The sequence below is a fragment of the Lucilia cuprina genome, chromosome 3 (assembly GCF_022045245.1).
Source record: "Lucilia cuprina isolate Lc7/37 chromosome 3, ASM2204524v1, whole genome shotgun sequence".
NCBI lineage: Eukaryota > Metazoa > Arthropoda > Insecta > Diptera > Calliphoridae > Lucilia > Lucilia cuprina.
The window spans coordinates 64,681,251-64,709,007 of NC_060951.1; the positions used below are offsets into that span (position 1 = coordinate 64,681,251).

The 27,757-nt window shown below is 29.3% G+C and overlaps 4 protein-coding genes across 8 annotated transcripts in view; 2 read left to right on the top strand and 2 right to left on the bottom strand.

Moving 5' to 3' along the window:
* LOC111674801 (lectin subunit alpha-like) overlaps nt 1-1,024 on the bottom strand; it is a 2,176-nt gene extending 1,152 nt beyond the window's left edge. Inside the window, exons 1-2 of the mRNA XM_046946845.1 lie at nt 855-1,024; nt 465-576 (exon numbers count right to left, since the gene is read on the bottom strand). Coding sequence (XP_046802801.1) covers nt 465-576; nt 855-977 — 235 coding nt within the window. The 5' untranslated portion in view covers nt 978-1,024. The remainder of the gene's footprint in view (nt 1-464; nt 577-854) is intronic.
* A 1,972-nt stretch (nt 1,025-2,996) lies between these two features.
* LOC111674827 (serine protease persephone) lies at nt 2,997-5,459 on the top strand. Its single transcript, XM_023435489.2, has 6 exons — nt 2,997-3,181; nt 3,263-3,781; nt 3,855-3,919; nt 4,486-4,598; nt 4,662-4,817; nt 4,877-5,459. Exons 1-6 carry the CDS (start codon nt 3,124-3,126, stop codon nt 5,301-5,303), a joined length of 1,338 nt encoding a protein of 445 aa, XP_023291257.2. The 5' UTR covers nt 2,997-3,123; the 3' UTR covers nt 5,304-5,459.
* Nucleotides 5,460-13,069: 7,610 nt separating this feature from the next.
* Nucleotides 13,070-21,884, bottom strand: LOC111674802 (non-canonical poly(A) RNA polymerase protein Trf4-1). The gene is given in 5 exon segments (XM_046945964.1): nt 13,070-13,955; nt 14,396-15,916; nt 15,978-16,658; nt 16,718-17,921; nt 20,333-21,884. Coding segments are annotated over 4 exon segments (3,111 nt in total). The 5' UTR covers nt 17,544-17,921; nt 20,333-21,884; the 3' UTR covers nt 13,070-13,872.
* Nucleotides 21,885-22,546: 662 nt separating this feature from the next.
* The window catches only part of LOC111674828 (mucin-5AC), a 50,112-nt gene continuing 44,901 nt past the window's right edge, over nt 22,547-27,757 (top strand). For 3 of the 5 annotated variants that reach the window (XM_046946307.1, XM_023435492.2, XM_023435491.2), the window contains exons 1-2: nt 22,547-22,933; nt 24,965-27,266. In XM_046946307.1, the coding sequence (XP_046802263.1) occupies nt 25,953-27,266 (1,314 nt within the window). In that variant the 5' untranslated portion in view covers nt 22,547-22,933; nt 24,965-25,952. The remainder of the gene's footprint in view (nt 22,934-24,964; nt 27,267-27,757) is intronic. The other 2 variants (XM_023435490.2, XM_046946308.1) reach the window with 2 other exon arrangements.

Here is a 27,757-nt window from a genome sequence, read left to right on the forward strand (position 1 = left end):
AATAAAAAATCTAAATTTTATATGAAATTTTCAGAGGTTGTCTCGGTTTTTTGCTCATATCTCCGTTATTTATGGACCGATTTTGCTGATTTTAAATAGCGTTCTTGCAGGTCGTATGTCTGATAGAATTATGGAAGATTCGGATCTCGCAGATATCTGGGGTCTTCTAAAACTGATTTCAACAAACATACATACAGACAGACAGACAGACAGACAGACAGACGGACATGGCTTAATCATCTCCGCTACCTATAAGGATCCAGAATATATATACTTTATAGGGTCGGAAAATTATATTATAGAAATTACAAACGGAATGACAAACTTATATATACCCTTCTCACGAAGATGAAGGGTATAAATATATACATATGTATATTTTTGAGAGTTTTCATTCAAATTTTTTAAATAAAATTTCTTCTTTTATAAATTAATCTTTATTTTTAAATTTTCTGAAAACTTACCAAAGTGTTTTCTTAGTAAAGTATCGATTTCTTGGTGTTTTTCAATGGTATCAACGGCCACTAAAGACATATTTCTTGAGGCACATTCATTCCAAGCTTCATGCCAGTTGTACTAAAAATGGGTTTAACTTTTCAATTAAATGTTTATATACATATTTTAAAGCAATTATAAAAAAGTAAGATCACATTTGTCAAAGACCCAACATAACTACAGTTTATTGCGTAATTCAACATTCTTGATATAGTATTTGCCTTCATTTAATCAAATATTTCAACAAAATGATCTTACTTTATTAAACTAATAATAAATCAATTAATTAATAAATCTTTATTGCACTGATTTACTGCATTTCTTTTATTAAATTAAAAGTGATATTTCTATATAATTACTTTATTTTCCGTATTTATAAAAAATATTGGCAAATCCTCCGATTTCTGCCATTTATCCACCGGTATACAACTTGCAATTTCTATAATAATTGCTAAAAATACGATACGTTTTAATAATTCCATTACTTTCAATGTGGAGAGTACAATTGATAATAACTAAATATATTAAAGATTTATTGTACTTATGTACATAAGTGTAATAAATATGAATTTTTAATATTTCACTTCATGTATTGATAAGACTAAAAACTGGTTTCAAATGTTGAATATATTAATGAATCATGTGTGAATCCCTAAAAATTGTTTTATAATTTTTTATTATAAACAAATAATAATCTTGAGAGATTAAAAAAAAACAATTTACAGGGACCTTAAAATCTTATTACGAATTCAGCACAAACAGCTTTGAAAAAAATTAATAGCTTTTCATGTTCTAAAATTGACTGGAACTTCGGAAATTCTGTTAACAACACAGTTTCTCTACAATAGGTTACTAGTAATATGACAGGTAAACAATTAACAAATTACTATCTGAAAAGACGCATACTATATACTATATTACAGTATAAATTTTACACTATTTTTCTGCACCATGACCTGCACCAAATAGTTTACACTTTATTATTTTTATGACTGATAAACTGTCAAAAACGCCTCTTATTTTTTTAAATTATTATGTTTTGAAAACAAAACTGTACTATGAAAAGAATATATCTTAATTTGTTGTTACAATTTTCTATATATGAATTTATTAGAAAACTTACTAACAACCCATAGTGATTTTAGTTTACATTCACCTCCCAATTCTATATTTGCGGATGTCTTTACGACAAAAGGCGTTAGATAGATAAATGTTTCCTTCTCAACCAGTCTATAGAACAATATCTTGTTACTGCCATTCTAGTTTTTTCTGTATCGACTACGAAAAAATCCTTTAAAGTACAAAGAAAAAAAGAGGAAAAATAATCTAGAAAAAATAGAAGATTCTTGTTAAGTGCTGTTTTTCTAGAAGACAAAGTACGCCAAGGGTAATTAATGGATACGGATTTACATGTTAAATTAATATGTATTTGCAAAAAATAATAACAATAAATAATCTCGGAAAGTATATTTTGATCAATGTTTGAGATCACGAATTTGTATTTGTTAAGTTAAATCTTAGATTTGATTAAAATAATTTAAATTAATTCATTGGTATCCTTCCTTGTGTCTGCAAGGAATATTTGTCTTGTGTGTCTTCCAACTTCAAGTGGGTTATTAACATTTCGCAAATATTTAAGAAGAGAAATCACAAACATGTACCACATAAATGCGCATCTAGAACTTAATAGCAGGAGATGAAGTAAAAAAAACTTACATGTAAACAAAGAGAATAGATTTTGAGTGAGGTAATGCAGGGGTAGCAAAACTTAATTAAAGTGATTTCTCAAAACTCAGGGGCCCACAAACTATCTATCCATCTATCTATCTAGCTATCTATCGATCGATCTATCTATCTATCTATCTATCTATTTATCTATCTAAGGAACTACTGCTTTAATTTCAATGTAATCAATCCCTATTAACAGGAAAACCCTAAATACTCATGTCAATTAACAATACAGAGAGCGAGTCTATCTATCTACCTATCTATATATCTATCCATCTATCTATCTATCTATCTATCTATCTATCTATCTATCTATCTATCTATCTATTTATCTATCTACCTATCTATATATCTATCCATCTATCTATCTATCTATCTATCTATCTATCTATCTATCTATCTATCTATCTATCTATCTATCTATCTATCTATCTATCTATCTATCTATCTATCTATCTATCTATTTATCTATCTATCTATCTATCTATCTATCTATCTATCTATCTATCTATCTATCTATCTATCTATCTATCTATCTATCTATCTATCTATCTATCTATCTTTCTATCTTTCTATCTATCTATCTATCTATCTATCTATCTAAGGAACTACTGCTTTAATTTCAATGTAATCAATCCCTATTAACAGGAAAACCCTAAATACTCATGTCAATTAACAATACAGAGAGCGAGTGTAACAGCAAGAAACTCGACCAGACTTACTTAGCCAGACTTAAAACGATTTTAAAGACCAACTTAAGTATTTCCAAGCTCACTAACATCAGTCGTTTGTAAACTTTCTTGCCAATCGTATCATCATAAATCTATAACGCTTTTTTAATAAATTATCCAATATTTATTTTTAATCATTTTCACAACGTTCATCAGCAGCAGCATCAATATGAAATTAAATTGGCATTTATTTTTTGCGGCCGCCATCATAATAGTACAAGAAAATTGTAAGTTTTCTTCGGAATTATTCTTGTTACAGAGAAATAAAATATTTACAATGTATCTACTTTACTAAATTTTCTTCACAGTATGTGTACCCGCCATACGCCCCTTATCCAACCAGCGTCGCATAATTTTTCCCGAAGACAATTGGGATGATTGTTTTCTAGACAAAGAATCCACTCAACCGGGCATGTGTAAGTCGCTAGAACAGTGTCCCGAAATATTGAAGAAATGGGACAATGAAAACGTTTATCCCAAAACCTGTTATTTTATCAAAAAAGAACAATTTGTTTGTTGTCCCATTGCAACGGCTAAAGAGGTCTCTACTACCACTAAGACGCCGTTTAGTATTTTTCACGATGTATTTAATACGGATCCCGGTTTAGTTACTAAAAAGCCCAAAGTGGAAACAACTACTGTTAAAAGGCCGTCCAATATATTTTTAGATAATTTAACTACCAAACCCACTCCGAAGAGACCTTCAAATATTTTTCTTGATAAAGTGACAGCTGCAGATAAAACAACCACCAAGACACCTTCAGTTGTATTACCCGATATTTTTAATACCGAAAAACCTATTAATAATAAAAGACGTAATGAAATAGGTTGGCCAATACTTTTAATAAAATAAAGTGTAAATTTTTATGAAAATTTATATTTTTTCTTTTGTTAAAACAGAATGCGATTTACAAAATTCCGATATTAATGGAGAATCTGCTCAATTAAGTGAATTTCCTTTTATGGTAAGTTAGACAACAGAAATTTTAAATAAAATCATTTCATTGTTTCTAAAATATCGAACGAGGTGTGTTGAGGGAAACAAAACTATTTATATATGTGTTATGGTTGTTTTAAATAAATCTTTAAAATTCATACGTCATTTTTTAAGAATTTTCAATATTTACAAAACCGTTTAAAATGTGTAAAAGGGTATTTTTAAAAGAAGTGTTATTTATGAAATATAACCACTTTAAATCGACTTAATTAGTACGTAAACCAGAAAACTGACTATCAATGTACTACCCCCTGATAAGTCAATAATAGACTTTTCCGTAGAATAGTCAGTAGACTAGATCATAAAATAGTCAATAGCTTAGTCCATAGAACAATCAATAGACTAGTTCATAAAACATAAACTAGTCCAGAGAATAGTCAATAGATAACACATATATAGTCATATTCTAGCACATACACCAGTCAATAGACTACTCCATAGGATGGATGATCAATAAACATGTCAATTCTAATTTTCAAAAAAAATCTATTCAAAACTTTTAGACCAACTTATTTTATAAAATTTTTAACTTAGGCTGCTTTGGGCTTCAAATCTAGAGGCGATAATAAAATTTGGTATCCCTGTAATGGCGTATTAGTATCCTCGAGATATATTTTAACAGCAGCCCACTGTGCCGAAATAGGAGGGTAATTATTACTAAGTGAAAATTTGAAATAAAATTTCAATAATTAATTGAAAATCAATTACAGAGAAAAACCTTCATTTGTGCAATTGGGATTACCTAATCTGAGAGAAACGGAAGAAGGTTCTATTAAAATTAAGCAAATCATTAAGCATCAAAGCTATGAAGACAGTAAGGCCATCTATAATGATATAGCTTTAGTGGAATTGGATCAAGAAGTAAAGTAAGTTAAAATTAACAAATGTTTGAAAAAAACCAAATCTAATATATATAACTTTACAGTAATCGTCCAGTTTGTTTATGGTCCTTGACCGATATACCCATCACAAAACTCACCTCCTTGGGCTATGGGCACTCACGTTTAGATGGCTTAGGTCCTAATGAATTAATAAAATCACCTTTGACTACTATAGAAAATGCTGAATGCCAAGAATACTATAATCTGGATGATAAATTTGAAAATATGTATATTGGAGATGATCATGTATGTGCCGGTGAAAAGAAACAACTCCATGAATCTTGCCAGAGTGAGACAGGGGGTTCTTTAATAATGGAATTGGACAAAGTATTCTATGTCGTGGGTATAAGTTCATATGGCTTGGGTTGTGCCGATCTACCACCCTCGATCTATACTAGAGTCTCTTCGTTTATCGATTGGATTGAACAAATTGTTTGGCCAGAAATTGATGTAAGATTTGATAGAAAATAAGTGAAATTTTTAGTTTTATTTATTCACCTTTATAATATTTCAAAATAATATTAACTTTTTATAAAAAAAAGAGTATTTAATAGATTTAAATGATATATATTATATATTTAACGAACATAATGAATATAACATTCAGAAATAAATTTAGCAGCATTATATACTTAACTCATTACCTAAGTGTCAATATTACGGTAAGTTCAAACTTTTGTAAGAAATTTATTCGCAAGAACATTTGTAATTTACGTTCAATTACAAACTGAATTATATCTCATTTATACGTACATATCTCTATAAGGTCTTGTCTCGGAAATGCATCACAGCATCTGATTAGTTTCCAATACTAATGCCAATAAACTGCAATCGAATGCAGCACTATGAAGCATTTCCGAACGGGCTCTCAATTTGAATAGGGCTATCGTGAATCAAACGTTTTTTGCTAGTGAAGCCTCCAGAAAAAAAAGTGTCCGCATTTGTAGAGATGATCAACATTTGAGTATCGTATAACATATATATAAATACTGTTAGTATAGTTTGTATTCGAATATGAGCGCCGTACCGTTTGATAACAGTAAAACTCACCATCTGGTACCGAATAACTGATCGGTTGTAAAAAAAAATAAAAAAAGATCCAAAGTAGTATACAGTGCAAACATATTCTCCTTTGGATCTTTATTTATACTTAACACAAGAAATCAGAAAATCGATCACTCATCACACTAGAAATCAATGTTCATATGAAAAATCTAAAATCGCCTGTAGATCCTTACTTAGTAAAGAAAATAGTGAAAATCTGTGTTCACGTTCTATTTGCAGAAAATTGCGAAAATCATTCCTATTTCTTAAAAAAAGTTCTATTTTTATATCTGAAACACTATAGTTAAGAAAAAAGTGAAAATCTGTAAAAATAGATTTTTATAAATAGGTGATAATATGTCAAGGAGAATCCTGACCCATCTCCGCAAAACTACTGTTGTAAAAGGATCACAGATCAAATCTGTTAAAAGTGTGACCCGGCGCAAAACTCGATGTCCCTCAGTAAAATTCTTCGCAGGTCGAGATAAATAGCGGTGTTCTACTAGAATATAATATAGTTTTAAAACTTTGAAGATGCGATCATAAAGTTGGTTGTAGCCCTTAGTAAGGATTCGTTAACGTTACTCGGAAAGAAGCAAAGTAAGATATAATGTAATACTATCATGATGGACTTCTATCGGGTCCACTGCTCTTGTATCATTGTTAGATCCTCCAGCAGCTTTAAAATGATTTTGAATAGGTACTTGGAAACATCACCCTGGCTATTGAATAGATCAAGTTCTCTTAGTATAGTAAATATGTTGTTGTATGCAAGGCGGAGGTGTAATGCAGCTGAAGCTGCTTTAAAATGATGAACATTCACTTTTACCACCTTTACCATGATCTGGGGACTGTTACATCGGCGTATTTTGAATCAATATTTAAAAACTTTACTCTATTAAATAAATCATTCATCAAATTTGAGCTTTCTTGGGTATGACTTTTTTGGAAAGGTTTTTAGTTCTAATAAGGAATAGTTACCGTTACTCCAAGAGAAACAAGGCAGGATATACTATGGATTCAATAATATCAAGTAGGGCGTCTATGGGGGCGACAACAAACTTGAAAACAAACCGTGTACAACATATGATAACGTTATAAGCCAACAGCGCTGGGATTAATTCTAAATCCTGCCCTTGGTATTCAAGTTTGAGATTTACTTCGATCATCTTCATTATGCTCAGAATCATAGACGTCAGTGTCTTTTGAATCAGTATTCAAAACTTCACTCTGCCTATCAAATAGATTACACAACAAGTTTGTGCTTGCTTGGATATCAATTTCAGGGTTAACGTAAGCGCCTACCTTTCTTCAGATATCCACACATTTTCTTTTTTTTATAAAAAAAAAAATAAATAAAACACAATTTGTTTTTGTTTAGTTTTTTTAGGTTTTTAAATTTTTTATAACCCCATATTAAATGTTTTGCAATAATACAGGGTGATTTTTTGAAAATTTTATTAATTTTTTTGTATGATTTTTTTTGTTTGTTTGTTGTTCTTGTTGTTAACGTAGTATATATTTTAAATATTTTTTTTGTGATTTTTTTTTTATAATTAATTCTTTTTTTCTTTAAATATATATTTGTTTCTTTAATAATAATTTTGTTTTACAAATGAAAAAAAATTCACATTTTACACAGTTATTCAAGAGAGAGTGAAAAAAATCAAAAAGAAATAATGAAAAAAAATTATAAAAAGTTAAATTTAAAAAAAATTTTGAGTTTGATTTTTTTGTTTTGATAAAATTAAATAAGAAAAATATTACAATATACATTACGTTTTTTTTGTATTTGTTTTTTTTTTGTATTAAAACTAATTAATAATAATATTATTTATAATAATTATAGTTTATAGTATTAATATAATAATTACAAAGATATTTTTGTTTTCTTATTGATTTGTTGGTTTTGTTTGTTTGTTTTTTATTATTATTATTATTATTCCTTAGCTTTTCTTTCTTTTTCTACAACATTACTTTATGTTCTTTTCATTTGTTTAAAATTTAGTTTATTTATTTAATTTATTTCTTTATTTTTTTGTAATTCTTGTATTTGCTTTATTTTGTCATCAATGATTTATTAAGTTTAGTTTTATTTTTTTATAATTTCACTCATGACTTGAAAGAAAATTTTATAATGATGATGTGTTAATGTAGAAATTTTTTGTTTAAAGTGTTTTTTTTTTTTTTTTTGCTTTTATTTGGAGGCAAATTTATAATTGTTTTTTGTTTTTTGGTCAGTTTTGTTTTTAAAATTTTGAATTGTGGTTTTGTGCGACAATAAACTTTTTGTTTTAGGGGGATTATTTTATTTAAAGCAAATATAGTTAAATATTTTTTTGTTTAATTTAGCTTAGTTTAAGCTTTTTGAAGAATATTTTTATATATTTTTAAAAATTTTTTTATTTACTTTTTAAATCCAAAAAAATGAATTGTTTCAAAAAGTTCTTTTTGGCTCTTAAAAACTTTTCCATTTTTAAGGCCCAATCTTAACTTAAATATGGCAAAAGTTATTGTCTTTGAAAAACACAATTCAGAAAACCTATTAAACTTTATAAAATTATAAAAAAGAAAACTTTATTAAGCAAAAATTAAAGCGGCCTTTTAAAAAACATCATTATTTAAAATTTTCTTGAAATATTTAAAAATTTGTTTTTAAAGAAAATTTCCTTATAAGCAAGTTATGGCAGTTTTTTGTTTAAACAAAAAAAAAAAGAAACTAAATTTTTTCTAAGATTTTCTGTGATTTTAGTAAATAATTAATAACAATTGAAAGGAATTATTAAGATTTTTGGTAAAATCAAAAATTTGTAGAAAAATAATAATAAAAAAGAAACTTAAGTTTAACTTAAACACAACAAGTAGAGGCGGGTAAAGGGGGGAAGGGTGGAAATAGGGAAAGGGCTTAAAAGCATAAAGTTTTACTTTTTACAAGTCTTTTTTTAGATTTAAGCATAATTAATAATTTGTTTTTGTTTTTTAATTAAAAATATTCCTTTTCTTGATAATAATAATGATAATAACGAAAACTAAGGTTAGTAAATAGTATTAACTTTTTGTTGTTTTTAAATTAAAATTAAAAATATTAAATAAGTTTATATATTAATATAAATGTTTGTAGTATTTTTAAATATATATATATAAATTTAAATATTTAGTTATTTATAGTTATAATTTAAAGCAAAATTCTTAATAAATTAAAAATAAAGAAGAAAAAAACTAAACCGTTTTAATAACATTCCATTACAAATTCATTTCATTAAATATTTTAAATAAATATTTCTCAGTGGAAGTTTTCTTTTAAACTAAAACTTTATTTAGTTATATTTTATAAACTTTAAAATGGCTTTAAGCTTTTAAAATTTTCAAAAGAATTCATTCATTTATTTATGTTTTTAAAGCAAATTATTTAAAAATTAATAGAAAAGAAAAGAAAAACACAAATCTCTTTAGCAAAATTATGTTAAACTTAATAAAATGTAATAACAGCAAAAAAAGTATTTAAACTATATTGACTTAATTTCTTTAAATGTTTAATTAATGTTTAATGTAACTGTTTTTTTAGCCCTTAAAAAATAAATAAACTTGTTTGTTGATTTTTTTTAAATATAATGTAAGGCAATTCATTGCAAAAAAAAAAATAAGAAAAACCTTACTTTAACTCTATGCTATTTAACGTTTATATTTTCAATTTATATTTGTTTTATTCTTAATGCTTTTTGTTAAAATAAAATTATTTAATTAAATTAATTGTTATATTTTTGTGTATAGTAAGTTTTCTTTAATGTTAAATTTCATTAAATTTTTAAAACGAAAAAAAAAAATAAAAATCATCTTGTAGCGAAAAAAAAGTCCCCTTTTTAAAATGTTGCAATATTATTTAAAGTCGCTTGTTGTTTTCTTATAAAAAGGGTTATTGTTTAGTTATTTTCTTTAAAGTAAAATAATCATAATAATGAAAACAAATTAAAAAAAATGCTTGTTATTAATAATTCCTACTTAAGTAAGTGTTTAAAAGGCAGGGAAGATGTGTTTAAGGGAGGAGTTTTGGAAATTTAATTAACCATCAACAACAATTGTAATAGTAGAAACAAATTATAAATTTAATTATCAAACAATTTGTTAAACAAAACAGAACAGTTCTTTTTCGCCTTGGCGTAGTTGCCAATCACTAATGTCAACAAAATTATAGCTTTATTTTGTAACAATTTTACCATAAAGGTTTTAAATTAAAGTATAATTTATCCTCAATTCTATTAAAAATGTGGAATTTTTCTTTAAAAAGTGTATTTTTTGCCTCTTTTTTTCTTAAAAGTGCAAAATTTCAAAAAAATGTTGCCTTTTTTCAAATCTTTTAAAAATGTTGAGTTTTTTCATAGAAATTGCATTTTTTGCCGCAAAATTTCCAATTTTTTTTTTGCCTTTTTTCAAATCTTTTAAAAATGTTGAGTTTTTTCTTAGAAATTGCATTTTTTGCCGCGTTTTTCTTAAAAGTGCATAATTGTTGTAGTAGTATTTATGCCTATTTCCCCCCTTAGAAAGTGCATTTTTTGACTTTATTTCTTGTTGTCTTTTAAAAAAAATTGCATTTTTTTCTTAGAAAATACAAAGTTTAAAATAATTGCCTTTTTTAAGGCAGAATGCATTGAGGCAAAATGTTTACCTCAATGCTATTGTATTATTCCTTTTCCTTATTTTAATTTAATATTCTCGATATTTTTCTGTAAAAATTTAAGAAATTTTGCAAAAATAATAAAAAATGTTTATCTCAATTCTATCAAAAATGTTGCAAAGAGTATTTTTTGCATTTTTTTCTCAAAATACAATATTCTTCAATTATTTTTGTAAAAATTTTAGACTTTTTGCCAAAAAATACAAAAAAATGTTATCCTCAATAGTATTGAAATTGTTTTTCCTTGAAAAGTGGAATTTTGTAAGTTTTCTTTTTTTAAGTATAAAATTCTGAACAAAAAGTGCAACATTTATGCCTTCATACTATTGAAAATATTGCAGATTTTTATTAAAAAGTGAAATTTTCTTAAAATCTGAAAATTTTCTGAAATTTGCAAAATATTACGGAAATATTGCCATTTTTTAGAAAAGTGCAATTGTTTTAAATTGTGCAAGATTATTGCAAAATGTTGCCTTCTTTAGAATAATGCAATTTTTGCAAGTTCAATAATTTTGCCTTTTTTATAAGTTCAACATTGCTTTTTCTTCCTAAACAGTATACAATTTTTCACTTTATTCCCAAAAATGCAATTATTTTAAAATTGTTGTCATATTTCTTAAAAAGGTTAAAATCTCTGCATTTTTTCCAAAAAGTGCTAAATTTTTTTCCTCAAAGGATAAGGCAAAAATTTGCCTTATCAATAATACAAAATCTGTGCCCTTCATTACATTGGAAATGTTGATTTTTTTTAGAAAAGTGCAAAATTCTTGTCACTTGTTTAAATTGTTTAACTTTTTTACAAAATAATTGTCCTCATTGCCTTTTTCAGTAAAATACAATTTATGCGTTTTTTTTTTCTTCTACAAAAAGTGCAAAATGATGATGCCGTTATTATTAAAAGAGACCTTTTTTATTAGAAATGCGCAAAATTCTTATAATTTTTCTTAAAAAATGGAAATTTCTAACTTTTTTCAGAAAAGTGCAAAATCTTTGTCCTCAATGCTATTAAAAATGTTGCCTTTTTAAAGAAAAATTAAATTTTTACATGCAAAATTGTTTCCTCCGCTTTTTCTTAAATTTGCTACCTTAAAAGAGATCACCTATTACTTAGGTCATAATAAAAATATTGCATTATTTCTTAGTTTTGCACTTTTGTAAAAAAACTGAAAACCAAAATTGTATTAACAAAGAAAATTAGTTGCATTTTCCTAAATTTTCATTATTTTTCTTAAAATCTCACATTTTTGCACTTTATAGAATTTTTTTTTGAGACTAAGATCAATATTTTCAAAATGCAACATTTTTTAGAATTTCAGTTAATTATTTAAACTTGAGGACGTTTAATAATGTTTCTCATATTGAAAAACAGTCAATTATAAGGTGTCATCGTAAAAAATACACACAATTTTAATTTTTTTATAAAATTACTTTATAAAATGCTTGAAAAATAATTAAACATTAGAAAATTTTTTAAGAAATTTCTAGAATATTGAAAAAAGCTTTCTAGATTGAACAAGATTTTCAGCCGATGGAGTCTCTTTATTAAAGCAAATCGAGAGTAAGTTTTAGGTGAAAATGGAAACAAATGTTTAAATTTTAAAAAGGGAGGGAAATTTTCTATACAAAAAAATATATGAAAATTATTTTAAATTAAAAAAAATCAATACAAAATTTTTGAAAAAATATCAAATGTTATGCATGGAAAATTCCTAAATAATTTTGCGAAATTTTTGACAAAATATCAATTTAAAATATTTTAAATTTTTTTTAACCAAAAAAGTTTAAACATTTTAAAAGTTTTGAAAATTTTAAAACAGCTGCTGCAAATATCAAAACTATAAATGAAATATTAAAAAAATGTGAAATATTTTTAAAATAAAGTTTGTTTTTATGGTTATTGCTACCTTTTAACCTTTGAAAGTTTAATTGCTTTAATAACAAAATAAATGCTGTAATTTTGTTTAAATTTATTTAATTAAAAGCAATTTTCAACAGCTTTTTTTGTAAGCTTTGAATTTTTATTAACAATTTTTAATGCCAACAGCTTGGTATTGGAAAATTAAAAAAAAAATTAATTACTTCAACAAGCAAATATTTGAAAAATTGTTAAGTAAATATTTACAACATATTTAAAAACATTAAAATACAACAAAGCAAAGAAATTGTAAAAAGTTATAATAACAATTAAAATATGTAAAAGAGAAAATGTTTGAAAATTTATTTTGCCGCCTTAAATTTGTAATCAACAACGAGGGAGGAAGGGCGGGGGAGGGGATGTTGGTTTTAAGGAAAGTTTAATTTGTTTATATTTTTTTGTTCTTGTTAATATTGTAAAGTGCTGAATACAATTTACAAACTACACATGGTTTAATGTTGTTGCTGTTGTTTCTATGTTTGTTGGTTTTAATGTTACTACAACAACAGTAATTACTTAAGATTTATTTCATTTGTTAACTTAACATTTAAGTTAAGTTATATTATTTAAGTTATTTTTGTTGTTTTTTTTTCATAATTTCTTTTATTAAGTTTAGTTACTATGTTTAGAGGCCTATATGTAGTATGTTTTGTTGGGTATTTCTGTAATTGTTCTGTAGCTATGTATCGGTATGTTTATGTAAAGTTATGTTATGTATGTATGTATATTCATTAAAGTGTTTGCATATTATTATTATTATTTAATATTTTTTTCTTTTTTCTTTTTTTTGCTTTAGCTAACAATGACTTCATTTAAAGTTTATATTTATATTTCATTATTATTATTATTCATTTTGTCTACAATTCGTTGTTGTATTTTAAAAAGGTGTATGTTTGTGTTTGTATGTGTGAAAGTGTATTCCTTCAAAATTTAAATTTGTATATTAATGATCATGATGATAATAAAACACAATCATGTTAAAGATGCTGCAGCTTTAGTAGCGTAGGTTTAAGTTGAAGTAAATGTTGATCATGATGATGAATAGGAATAAGGAAAAGGTAGGAGCGGTAAGGAGTGTTGTATACCTTATTTGTTTACTCATTTTTTTCGTTTGGTTAATTGGTTTTGTTTAAGTTATAGGTGAAGCTAATAACATATTGCTTATCATACTAAGAGTAGAGTTTCATAGAGAGAGAGAGAGAAAGAACAGAGAGCAAGAAAAATAAAGACTTATAGATTGATTGATGTATTTTTTTCTGTTTTAAAGGCTTTCTTTCTTCTATCTCAAATAGTTGCTGTTTGGTTTCTGTTTCATTTCATACAATTTCTAAATGCTTTAAGTTTTGTTGGTTGGTATTTTGTTTGTTAAATATTATTTCAATATATATATAATTTTAAATTAATATACTTTACTTCCATTTATTCGATTTGGTGGCTTTTTTGGTTTTCTTCTTCTCATTATTGTCCTTATAAGAACGATTTGCCGGTCGATCTTATTGTTTGAAACATGAAAATAAATAAAAAAATTAGATGTAAAAATGTTTGTTAAGAAAAGGTTAAATAAAGTATATTCTGTAAACATCCTTAAAACACGAGTAAAAGTTCTATATTCGGACGAATATATAACTATATTATATACCCTTCACCATGTAAAGGCTGTCTCGGATTTTTACTCATATCTCCGCTAATAAACCGATTTTATTTATTTTAAACTCTCGAAAGTATGTCTACCAGAATTGTTAAACATTTTGTTTCCGAAGATATGTGCGGTATTCAGAAAATTGATTTAAACAAACATACAGACGGACAGACAGACGGACATTAGCTTAATCGACTCCGTTATAAAAACTCGGAATATATACATTATAGGGTCAGAAAATGTTATTTTCTAAGAAAACTTAAACAAAACAATATTATAAAAAATCTACACACCTGCTTTCATATTTGAAGCCGATACCGATGAGGAAGAAGCTGAATTTGAAGGACGCGATTCAGATTCCGAACCCGATTTCGACGATGAATCGGATCCATTAGAGGCCACTGATGACTCCGATGAAATGGAAATAATCGATATTGTTGAGGATGCGGATGTTAGAATGCCATGAGTGGTTGACGCTGATGTCGAACCACCACCGCCCAAACTCGAAGTGCTTGTCGAGGCATTATGTTGGCGCGGTAATGTGGCTGAATGTTGTTGCTGCTGCTGTTGTTGCTGTTGCATACGTTGTTGCCGCACCTGTTGCTGTTGTTGTAAACGTTGTTGATTTGTATAACGGGGTTTTGAGGTGGCAACATAATTTGGATTAGAGGCGGCATATTGTTGATACTGCTGTTGCATTGGAGGTGGTACATAGAATTGTTGACGATAATAATGGGTTTTATTTGATGATGACTGTTGTTGTTGTTGCTGCTGCTGTTGTTGTTGTTGTTGAATTGCTTGCTGCCTGGGTGGTGAGGGCGAAAGAACATTTTTCTTTGTAGATGATGAGACTGTTTGAAAGTCCGACGACGTAACTGCTGTTGGTGATGGCAATGCTGTGGTGATGGTTGCTGTTGATACCACAGCAGCTGTTGTTTCTGCTGTTGTTGTATATGTACTACAAGACGATGTAACAATTGTTGTAGTTGTTGTTATAATTATTTCATTAAGCGACTGTGTGGATGTGGATTTTGTTGTTGAGGGTGATGCTATTGTTGCTGTTGTAGTTTGTGTAGTTGTTGATGTTGTTATTATTGACGATGATAGTTGTGGCGATGATGTTGATGATATAAAACTATTTGTTTGTGTGGATATTTGTGGTTGTGTGTATTGTTGTTGTGGTGGTGGTTGTTGTTGTGATGTTAGAGGCTGCGGGGTTTGTTGCTGCAACGGCAACGTTTTCAGCGCATTGATATTGCCAGCATGCATTTGGAACTGTGTTCCGGCTGCTTGCACTTGCATTTGAACCAATTGTTGCTGATGATGTTGCTGCTGTTGTTGTTGTTGTTGCTGCACCAAACCGGCAACTATTCATCATGTATCCATCCGGGCAGCTGTGTGAATATTCGCGGATGTTGTTTGTGTCATTGGAACACCACCGCCGCCCAACACAATGTGTGTGGTTGACCCTGTTGTCGGCGACGTTGAGTCGGCATCACATTCTTTGCTATCCTCCGAATCATCTCCCGAGGAATTTAAAGCAGCAATATGATGTTGCTGTTGCTGCTGCTGGTGATGATAGTGTGGTATTATATGAATCTGTTGCTGTTGGCCGGTCAGAGCACCGGCCGGTAGCATTGTGGAAGGCAATATTTGTATATGCATATACTTGGGTGTATTCCCTACCACGTTCGGTGTACCGGGGCCACCTAACGCTGAGACGGGTGAATGGCGTGTGACGACAAGATGCTCAAAATGTTCGCGTATCCATTCACGATAATCTATTACATCGTCTGTGATACGTATAATGCGTCCTAAAAAATAGAATTTTTTGGTTATTGCCAAAAAATTTCATTTTATCTCCCTATAACTTACCCAATATTGAACGCTCATTACAATCGTTGGCCCAATCGTTGAGAGGACTCACAGCCTGTGACAGCATTAGATAGGCGTATTCGAAGGCCTGCTTCACTTGTAGGGCGCCGTACGAACTGCGACCGATATCATTGCCAGGCGTTAGCGGATCCTCTATGCATAGCAGTGACGGCCGATGACCATCGATCATATCACGCTGTAAGTCTTCTTTGGGTATGTAACGGCCGCCGTTCTTTATGGAAATGCCAATTTTCATGTAGTTAAATTTGCGGCCATACAATTCGAAAAACTCCAAGAGTAAAACACCCAAATTATCAGTCTCGGCGTGAATTTGACGAGGATGCAGCTGGAGGAAGCTTATGCACATGAGTATCAATGAATAGGAAGAAATGCCACCAGTAAAGACTTCATTGAGATCACGTTGAAGTAAAAACTGTTTTAACACAAGCACCAGTTTAGCAAGCAACGGAAACTCTTGCTTGTATTTCTTTATCAGCTCGGCTGACTGGACACCGGACTGCATGTTAAAGGAGATGTCAACTTTGACCTGAGTCTCGCGATCAGTTAACTTAATAATGGGCACAGAAGCCTTGTCCAAAACACGCACCGAATGAGGTTCAGCTATACCACGGGCGATCAGTTCAGTTTCTAAAGTTCTTAAGGGCATTTTATCCCAAAGACCTGAAAGAAATGGAATATTATTTTAAACTTCCACAAAAAAAACATATAACAAGATTTACCTAATACCACTAGATCAATATCTGAGGTAGGCAGGAATAAACCAGTACGAAAGGAACCAAAAATCTCAACCAAAGCCGAGGGCCATATGGAATGGACAACAGCCTCGATGCGATGTACCACCTCGTTGCGTATAGCATGCTCGGTGGGTGTGGGCAGTACATAATTGTAGAATTGCTCAATCTCTTGATGAAGACCCAAAACGCCGCGACAGTAATTGAAATCTGGTACACGCCAAGGACAGCCCTTGTATTTCGAAATCAATTTGTCCATGTGTTTGTTAAAGTTGTATGTACTGGCCTTGTTGTCGACAATGCGGCCAATTTTCCTGCGCGAAGGATTATAATAGCTGGGACGTTCGTGTGAAGGCATTTTACCAGTCAAAGTCGTCGTCGTCGTAGTGTTTGTACCGTCTCCGCCTCCGCCGCCGCCCCCTCCGCCCTGTGTTGTGTTGTTGGCAGGTGTGTGAGAATCGTTATTTGTATTGGTCGTAGTGGTTGAATCAAGGGAATTATTGCTGGATGTATTGCCGCTGGAATTGTTGCCGTTATTATTGTTATTGCTGCTGTTGTGATTGTTGTTATTGTTGTTGCGTAAGCCACCAAATTGTTGCAATAGCAATTGTATGGAATCACGATCTCTAGCAGTTAAATTAGCACCGTTATTGAATTTATTACCACCACCTTGTAATTGTTGTAGCTGCAATTGTTGATTCTGTTGCTCCAGCAATTGGCTCATTTCATGCGCATTGGTTTCCCAAATTTTACACCATGTGAGTAAAGCTGGACCCTCCTGTTCCTCTTGAAACCAACCAACAAAAGGATCCATTCAAAATGTTTTTGCAAGAAAACAAACAAAAACCCCAAAACGAACTGGCAATCAGTGGTAAACTTTTTGCCGTTTGGTTAACAACACTCCTGCTGCTCTTGCCTTTGCTTGCTCCTCAACACTAGTTTCTAATCTTCTTTCTATCTCTCTTTATTATGTCTTTATCGTTCTTTATGCTCTTTTTGTAGCTCTTGGCTCTAGGATATTTGTCGTCCACTAGACCTTTATTTGATGAGATTTTCAAAATTCTTTAAATAGAATTTTAAACTTTCTATAGTTTTTTGTTGTTTTTTGTAGACCACTTAACTATGGAATGCCAATGATTTAATTATTCACTCTTTCTTTTATTTTAACTTAATTTCAATGAAAGTTAAAATCCTAAAACAAAAATAAAAATGTATTTGCAAATTATGTTTAAAAATTATAAAAAATTAATATAATGGAAGTAAATATCGTTTCAAGCTTTCGTTCAATGATCTATATATTAAATTGTGAGAATATTAATTTTCAATCTTTAAAGGATTTTTCATAATTGCAATTTTATTTGTCCCAATTATTAAAAAAAAACTATAGAAGCCTTCTACTCTTAAACAACATTAAACAATATTTTCAATGTAATCATCACTTTTTTCCCACATCTTAATAATAATCTTTATCACGAGACTTTTGATAAGAGCAAATGTAACGAAATAATAAAAAATACAGACGTTTGTCCGAACATAAATAAAGATGCATTTGTAACAAAAACAAAATATGTAAAAAAAGATTCAACTACCTCATCAACACAAATAAAAAGAATACGAAAATATAGCCCAGAGATAATGGGAGTTAATAATGAAGTAAATAAAAATTTAAAAGCAACAAACATTAGGTGAGTAACAAGTAAGTGTTTATTTAAGTCTTTTTTAATAAATTGTATGAATATAGAGGGGGAAAAGACGTGTTAATGGAAAAAACCCGATCCAATTTTCATACAGACAAACAATTACTTCCCCTCAAATGTATTCTTCTTAATATTTTAACTATTATTAATTATGTACTAAAAAATCAAACTAAAAAGCAAAAAGAGGTATTGAATCAAGAGAAAATTATTTAAATAAAAAAAGTTAATACAATTTATAACAAGGTTTAAAGCTAGACATTAGATTTGTTGAAACAAAATTAAAATAAATTCAAAAGATTTATTTAAAAATGTGTTTTTTTAGAAATGAGAATGTTTTTTAATAAAAAAAAACGGTTAGAAACAAATTAATTAATACTATTCTTAGACCTGATGATACATGTTTGATTAGGTGCCGATGAGTCTAAAATATTAACATAATTATAATAATTAAGATAAATATAAAGAACATTAAGTTTTAAATGAACATTTTCAAGTTTATCATTTTCATAAATAAAAATGAGTTTTTATTAACCCCCTGGTAGTCTGACAAACACCTGAAAATCAGAAAATCAGAAATCACTTCCACATGCATTGTCATGTGAAAGTGAAAAAACAGAAATAGTTAAAGTAGTTTTCAAAATCAAATCTTAGAAAATATAAGCTTTCCAAAAAAATCAAAAATAAAATCGTCACTAAAATAGTTATAAAAAAATTCACATCACTCCCAGAGGGTGAAAGCACTAAGTAATTGCAATGGTTGTAGTATGCCTTAAGATGAATAATTTTCAAATTTGGAATACCTGACCGATAGTCAGACATAGACTAAGATAGGTGCTGATCGACATTGAAAAAAGGGAAATTACCGGTAAATAAATAGAACTGTCAGATATTTGGTTATTGCCCACATATGGCTAAATACCATTATATGACCCTTTTATGACAGGGTTCATATTCATTTTAAATCATACTTGCATTCTTATCTTTCACTTTGTAGTTATCACAAAGAGAACATTAGTACAGATGAACTCGGCCGTTAGTTCAATTGCAGTTTATAATTTTTTTTCAAGATGGCTAGTTATCTTGTCGCGATGTGATGGCTTAAGTGCAATTAATGGCATCAGCTGCCTACAAGGTGTTACCCTAGGTCATGCGATGAGCATGAAACTAATAACTACCCCTCCCACCTGGCAGACTTCTTTTTCTCACATTGGACAATATGCCAGCAATGATCTGTTCATTGTTTCTCCTGTCACTAAGACAGAGACATCCGACTAAATCGTTTTGGATTCCGTCACCTAACTTTACATGTTCTGAAATCTATCAAGCGGCTTTTCAACATTGGATAGCTTTATGGTCTCCCAATGGAACGGCAGTATTTTCGTACTGGCAGTATGCCAATGCATACTTAAAACAAACAAGCCCTACCGGGACGTCCCTCCAAACGCATTAAACAAACGGTTTTCCTAAGAAAAAAACTATCAGCCATAGTCGCACTAACAAAATATGTTAAAAATTAAACGCCACATACAACAAAAATTTAATATTTTATGAAATAATTATCAATTAAATTAATTTAAATTGTTTTTAATTTAATTTAATCAAAAAAACTTCCTTAAAAATTGAATAAAATAAAACGGAACTAAAAACCTATTATTGGCAAATGTACACAATTTGGGCGGAAGTAAACTAAATTTAATTAATAAACAAACAAGTGCTAATTTTATAAAGAAATGTACAAATCAAAACACATCTTTACATAATATAAAATTAAACAATTATTTCAAAATAATTAAGTTACAATTTGTATGTCAGTAGGTTCAATGTATTTAATTGTTTTCATGACAATTTTTAATAAAATATTAATTTTTAAAATACAAAAAAAAATTATATTTAAAACAAAACTTACTTTTTCTCTCTGTGTATGTTTATTATGAATTTCAGACCATAAATGGACAATATTATTGAACACTTGAGTTTTTGTCAGTAAACTTAATCAGAAGAAGAAAAAAACAATTATGAAAATGTTCCTTTTTAAGGCAGAGTGACAAACCACAAAAAAAAACGAACAAACAAACTTAATATCCTTGAAGTAAATGTCTCGAAATAAAAACTATAAAATTAATCATCCAAATGATCCTTATTTTTTCTTGTTGTTAGAAATTCAGCAACCAAATTATTTTATATTTAATGTTATTGTTTTTATTTTATAAATTACAAACAATTGCTAGACATTTCTAAAGGCCATTTTATAGATAAAACAAAAAAAAATTGCAACTTGTTTGATGAAATTCTGACTTTCAGATACTTTTTCTTTGCACAGCCTCTTTGTCTGTCTGTCTTTTTAGGTTTTTTTCTATTCGTAACACTTCTATTTAGTATTTTTTCTCAAATATGTATTTTTATTAATATTGTTGTTGTTTAATGTTTCAGTTAATTGCAATTTGAATTAATATTTTTTTTTTATTTTATTATATTCGAGTTTAGTAGATTCTTTGAAAAAAATTCAATTCAGTCAAAAGATGTGTAGTATGTAGTAGGTTTGCTATTTTTTTATTAATTTGCTTTTCTTGCTTATTCTTCTTCGTATATTTTTTCTTTCTTTTTCTCAAATACTATCGAAAAGAAAAAAAAACTTTACTACTACGCCATGTATAAAGAATTAATAGAAATACGAAAAATATAACACACACACCGTCGTCTCACTCACATAAACTTTCAGGCGAAATATTAAAATGATGAAAAAAAGATAGATGTTGGAAAGTGTGTAAAAATGTATTAAGGCAGACCCGACTTTAACGATTATGACGAAGAAAATTCGCAATTTGCTGTTTTTAAAATTGCACAAATTTCACAAATCATGAATGATTTTGTAAATTTTTTATCTACTTAACAAAATAACAAGTCTTTTGATGTTATTTCGCTTATTTTTTTATTTTTAACACATGGGAAATATTCCCTTTTTTTGATTAGAAATTTTGCCTCATTACGAAAAATTAACTATTTTTTCCTTCTCACTACCGCTCGTGTATTTTTTGCTTTCCTTTTTAGCTTTGATTTGACATATAAAAATGCAAATGTCAATGTTATAATATAAATGTCAATAATTTACGTTTCTTATTTGACGCTGATTACCCAGTAGTCGTGGTGAATTTACTTTCTTGTATATTTCCAACTTTTCGTTGCTTTTTTTCTACTACTGCTTCTTCTTCCCTCACTTTTTTCACTTTTATCGCACTTTTGCACACTGTCCTTAGGAATTTTTTTAGTTTGTGTAAAAACTTTTCTTCACAAATTTTCAAGTAAATTTGATGTATTGAAAGTTTCTTATTAACGCCATCTTTTCGTTGTGGACTTATTCAATAATTTTTAATAAATTGTATAATTTTTTTGTTTTAATTTCACAGAAAAAACTTAAGAAATTACTTCTGGCAAAACCACGCGAACCAAAGTATAGTAACGAGTAGGTTTATTGTGTTAAAGTAATTGGTATCGCTGATAGGGTTGCCAAGATTTTGACAGAAAACACGAGAGTTTTATTTCACATGAGGAAATTGGACTTCTGCTGAAAATTTTATATAAAATAATTATATATTTCAAAATTATGAATAAGTCATGATGAATGTAAAATTGTCGTAAATTATATTTGAAAAATTGTTGTACAAATCGATAAAAATATGCTAAAAGTAAATCTCAGTTTACGTTGGTATAAAATTTTCATTATTTTCATTGTATGAGAAAGAACTTGATTTTCTTTTAACATGAAAAAATTGAAATTTAAAAAATTTATTTTATTGTGGACTACTTAAACTTTGTCAATATTTTAAGATTCGCTTGGAATTTTGACATTTATAACAGAATATGATATGCAAATCTATCCGGCATTAATTCTAACCTAGTGGAGAAAATCAAAAAATCCGTGTATGAGATCCAATTCCACTTTTAAATACGTTTTAATTTTTAACCAAGAAACAAAATATATCAATAATTAAAAAAAAAAACATCGAAAACATTGTAACCAAATATTACCCCACAAGTCCTTATAGTATTAATTTCCATACAATATTCATTCACAATAGCATGTATACAAACTGTCAAACACTTCGTAACAAAGAGTTACCATTCACAATCGCACAGTAAACCTTCGTAAAGCGTTTGTTCGGTCGGGCTCGCCTAGAAAATTTGTTTCGGTCAAATAAATCAGAAAAAAAGTGGAAAATAATTAATAAAAATTAACAGAAAGTGCACTAAATCGTAAATAATTTAACGCACAATCGATAAAATATGAAATATAAGCAAAAACCTAAACAAATTCAACAGAATTTTTTGAAGAAAAACTCGGAAAAATTTTTTAGTCTTCTTTTTTTTTCTTAATGCATGTTTTCGCAGCGGGATGCTTCTAAAGAAGAGAAAATACAAGCTCATTTAAAAACAAATACGTAAGAAAGAGATAGATCTATATGAAATCGACTGAAATAGTGAATGTGGTTAAAGGAAAAAATGTAACGATGTAAGAAATACACACAAAAAGTTTAAAGTTTTTTTCTATCAAATCATAAAAAAGAGAAATGTTTTAATTGAATAAATAAAAAAGAAGAGAAAAACATCTATAAATTAATTTAGCTTTACATAAAGCAAAATGCCAAAGTGTTTAAAAGAATGTAAAAAGTTTATAAAAAAAGTATTGAAAAGGAAATTTACATCAACAATTTTATTCGCTCTTGTTCTTTGTGATTTATATTCTAATTTTTCTTTTATTATTTTCATCTATACATTGATAATGAGTGACTGACTGAGAAGTGAGAGTGTGTTTGTGTGTGCGTACGTGAGTTGTACACGGCTTTGGCATAATTTTGCAAAAAGGTTCAACAAAAAGAAAATACAACAAAAAAGTTCGTTTTGGAGTACGTGTGGATGTTTGAGAGAGCGTGTGTATGTCGTCTGTTATGAGGAAAGGAAGTCGAAAAAGGAACACGTCCTTTTTCCTTCTGCTCCTGTTTTAATGTGTGTTTTATGTGTTTGTTGAATAAAGTTTTTACTCTTTATTATAACATTTTATATGCTCTCTATCTCCACGTTTAACTTCCGATTGTAAAAAAGAAAGAATAAAAAACAAAATAATAAAATATTCATTAATTAAAAGTAAAACGTGTAAAAGAAAATGCGGAAAAATAATTAAAAAACAACTTAAGTGTTGAATTGTTAATAATTGTTCTTGTTTTTCTCTTTTGATTTTTTTTGACGTCTTCGTTCGTTTTTGCTGTTGTTTATTTAAGTAGTTGCGGTTAATAAACTTCTTGCAATGTTTTTTTGTTTTCTTTTTCCTCCACACGTTCTGTTGTTTATTTTATTATTTGTATCTTCTCGTTAGTTGTTGTTATTATTTTCTTGTTTTTTTTATGAGTTTTATTTATATGAACTGTGAGACTTTTTTGTTTTTTCTCTTGATTTTTTGTGGAAAAAGTAAAATTGTCGTAACTGTTACGTTTTACGATTTTTTAAATTCTATTTCTGATTGGGGAAGTATAGCCAATAGTTTTATATAGAACTTAAACACATTCCTAAGTAAAAAAGAAAGTTAAATGACTTTTATGGGAAAAACATCAATAAAAATGTTAAATATTTTTAACTATTTAATATGTATTTTTAAATGACATGCTCTTTATTATTCTCCATAGTGAAGTAAAGATATTTTAAGGCTTACAGAACCTTCTCTATACCCCATAAACGCGGCGGGATACCTCAATGTCGAGAAAATGTATCTAACAACAAGAGTCCGTAATCTCTAAAGATTCCTTATTAATTCGTATTTCCGAATGACCTATTGTAAATTATGATAAACAGCTCCCAAGTTTATATAATATTCCACAAAGCACAAAATTTCCGTAATACTAAATCTGCATTGTCCCATTTTTAAGAAGTTTGACATTTTATGTTTAATTAAAAAATCTCAAATCGTCCGAATTTACAAAAGAAGTTTATTACGCATTCCCATTATTATTTTTTCTACAACTAAAATATTCAAGATTTTTATCAATTAAGACTTTATTAAATTCAATAAATCAATATATTTTGAATAATAAAACATAAATTTGTACCGAATATTTATATTTGCTATTTAAATATAAAACATTGAATTGGCAACTCTAACACCGGGCTTTTTGATATTTTTGTATATTTCCTATTATTCCTATTATGATTAGAATAGTATACATCACACACATTCATACACATGACAGAGAGATAGCCGAAAACTAACAAACAAAATATTGATTATTCCCATTGCGAGCACATGTTAGAAAGGGACAACTGGCTAGAGTATGCAACACTGCTAAGTCAATAATAAAAGAGAAATGCAAAAAACCACTACTAAAAAATAAATGGAAGAGACGAAATAAAAGAAGACAAGAAAAAATATAAAAATTTTGTATGTGTATGTGTAAGAGTGTGTGTTTAACAAAAAGAAAAAGAAGAAAAGAAAAAATACTCTGAAAAGATGTGAGAAAAATGTTGTAATGGAAAATTATACACATATTTTCAGCAATGAAAGAAAACGTAAAGAAAAAATACAAAATTTACAAGAAAATATCAAGCAAAAATGATTACAATTAAATATAGAATTCAATTAATTAATTAAAAAAAGAAAAAGTGTGTGTGTAAGCAAATAAAATCACGACAGTAGTTGAAAACATGAAGTATGTGTAAAAATACGTTTGAAAAAAGTTGATATTTTATTAAAATGTATTGAAATTATAAGGAAAGAGTCACAAGGTTCTATCTGAGCCACGAAAAATAAAAAAAGTTTTTAAAGCATTATTTATTTAAAATTAATAATTTATATTGTTTATATTGTCAACAGAATATAAGTTAAGTGGAAAAGTAATGGAAAAAATCAATAGAATTTAATAAAACATTAAAAAAAGTTGTGTGAGTGTGTGAAAAAGAATAGAAAAAGTAAAAAAAAGTATATAGTGTGAAAGACAACAGTAGCAGCAGCAGCAACAACAATATCATCAAATATTAGCAACAACTACAGCAACAAAAGCACTATAACAATAACAACAGCAACAACAAAAGTAGCAACAACAACAACAACGAGGACGAAGACGGAACATCCATCGATTTTTTACCGTATTTTCAAGTGGAGTTTTATACGTGTGTAGATTAGCGAAAAACTACACAAACAACAAATAAGAATAATAACAAAAACAACAACAATAAAAACATTGTCTACTTGAGATTGTCTACTTCCTCACTTCCTACCGAACTACTGCACATCATAGCAGAGTTGAGTAGAGCAAAGCTCTTCACATCATCATTCTCATAATCGTCAGTGTGCTGCACCCGACCCCCTTATCTGTTGGCTGTTGTGTCCTTAGTTAGCTTTCTTTTCCAAATTGTTCGTCATTCCCATTCATTCGTTTTGATATTTTTCTAGTAAACTGGGTCTAAAAGATCTGTGGCCTAACATGTTGGCCTGTTTCAAGAGCAACAAATTACTTTAAATCTTTCGCGTTTAAGCTCCCGCGATGGACAGCAGCAGCAGCATACAGGATCAAAAACCACCTGGGTCCAATCATTTGCAACATAGCAACAATGTCTGCCTACCGCCGCAAATGTCCACAAATAACAATGGTGGCATTGGATTGCCGGGCGGCGGAGGGGGAAACAATTGTGGAATTGGGGGCGTTGGAGGCGGAGGAGCAGGACCTGTTATGTTAGGACCAACCGGTGGCGATCAATTACATTTACCACCTCCTTCGCCACAATTGAGTCTAAATTCAATGCATAACAGCAATAATGCTGGTAATCTTGGCGGAGGACTGGTGGGCGGTGGTGCCCTAACAACCCCCAACCAATCCAACGCATTAGCTGGCTCTGTAGGTGGAAGTGGAGGTATTGTCAGTCTAGTTAATTCTCTTAGTAGTAATCAGTCAATGGCGGCTGGAAATTTTTATACGAACAGCAATAATACGACAATGCAGTCTACGCTACAGCCGCCTACAATTGGCCCAAGTAACAGCGATTTTGACTCAGACACCGAACTGTCAATCGTGGCAGCTGCCCAAGCTGCCGCTGCTGCAGCAGCAGCAGCTACAAACGGCTATACTTCCAATTTGAGCAACATGAGTAATAATTCAAATTCCAATAATCTCGGTTCGAATAACAACTCGTCAGCTTCCTTAAATGCAAAACAGCAACGTCAACAGAAAAGGAGACGTGAACGGGCACAACGTCTACAGGCTGAACGTGATAATCGCAGTGCGACTAACACACCAAACAGTCTCAACAACAACGGCAACAATACCACTACGAACAATAACAACACAGCGCCGAATATCAATAACCCAAATCCAAATAATAATTCCCAAAACCCACAGTATAATACCAATAACAGTAACAATAATAACAACAACAATTTAACGACAGCAACAACAACCATTACCGGCAATCATCTCTATCAAGCCAGTAGTGCCAATAGCATGGGTGAAGATAGCAACAATTCAAGCGGCATTTTTACTACAAGTTCCAGTAGTAGTAGCACAAACAATAATGCTCTACTACCACCTACCGACAGTATTGCATCATTACTTTTAAATCCACCCCACTCGCCTGACTGTCACTCCGGCCTGATGGCAAGTCCTAGTGATAGTGAGGGTGAATCATTAGATGAAGATCTCCTATCGACATCGTCGTCATCAACATTACTACTGCCGCGCGATAAACCACCGCCACGTCCTCCACCACCGGTACGAAGGAAATTGCCAAGATCACCGGTGTTGGAGGAGGAAATCATTGATGGTTTTGCTATATTGGAATTTAAAACATATGAAGACTTAGAGGTGAGTAATGAAACTAGGTCAAACCGAGTCTAAATATGTCACTTTATTTAGTATTAGTTAAGAAAATATTGGTTTCCTCGTAGACACTATTTAATGTACTGTAGGGCTCACATTGGGTAATTAAGTTTTCTTTAAACAATACGTAATGACCTAAAAAAACTACCATTAAAAACGTACGACATCGGTAACAGAAAAGCAAAGTTTTGAATCAAAATATATTATAGTTTATTGTTTATAGTGATAAATTATTTTTATCATTATAGGTTTACAATGGGAGGATCTAAAATAAAAAATGTTCCCCAAATACATGTCAACTAGACAAATATTAAAACAAACAAAATTATTAAATTTGACTTAACAATGTTTATTTTGGACTTTTCATTTTGCAATTTCTGCAATGACCCTTGTAATTATTTGTTATCTTAAGTGTTAAACAACAACGTTTGGTTAATTGCAAATTGATTAAATATTTTGTGCTTATTATTATCATT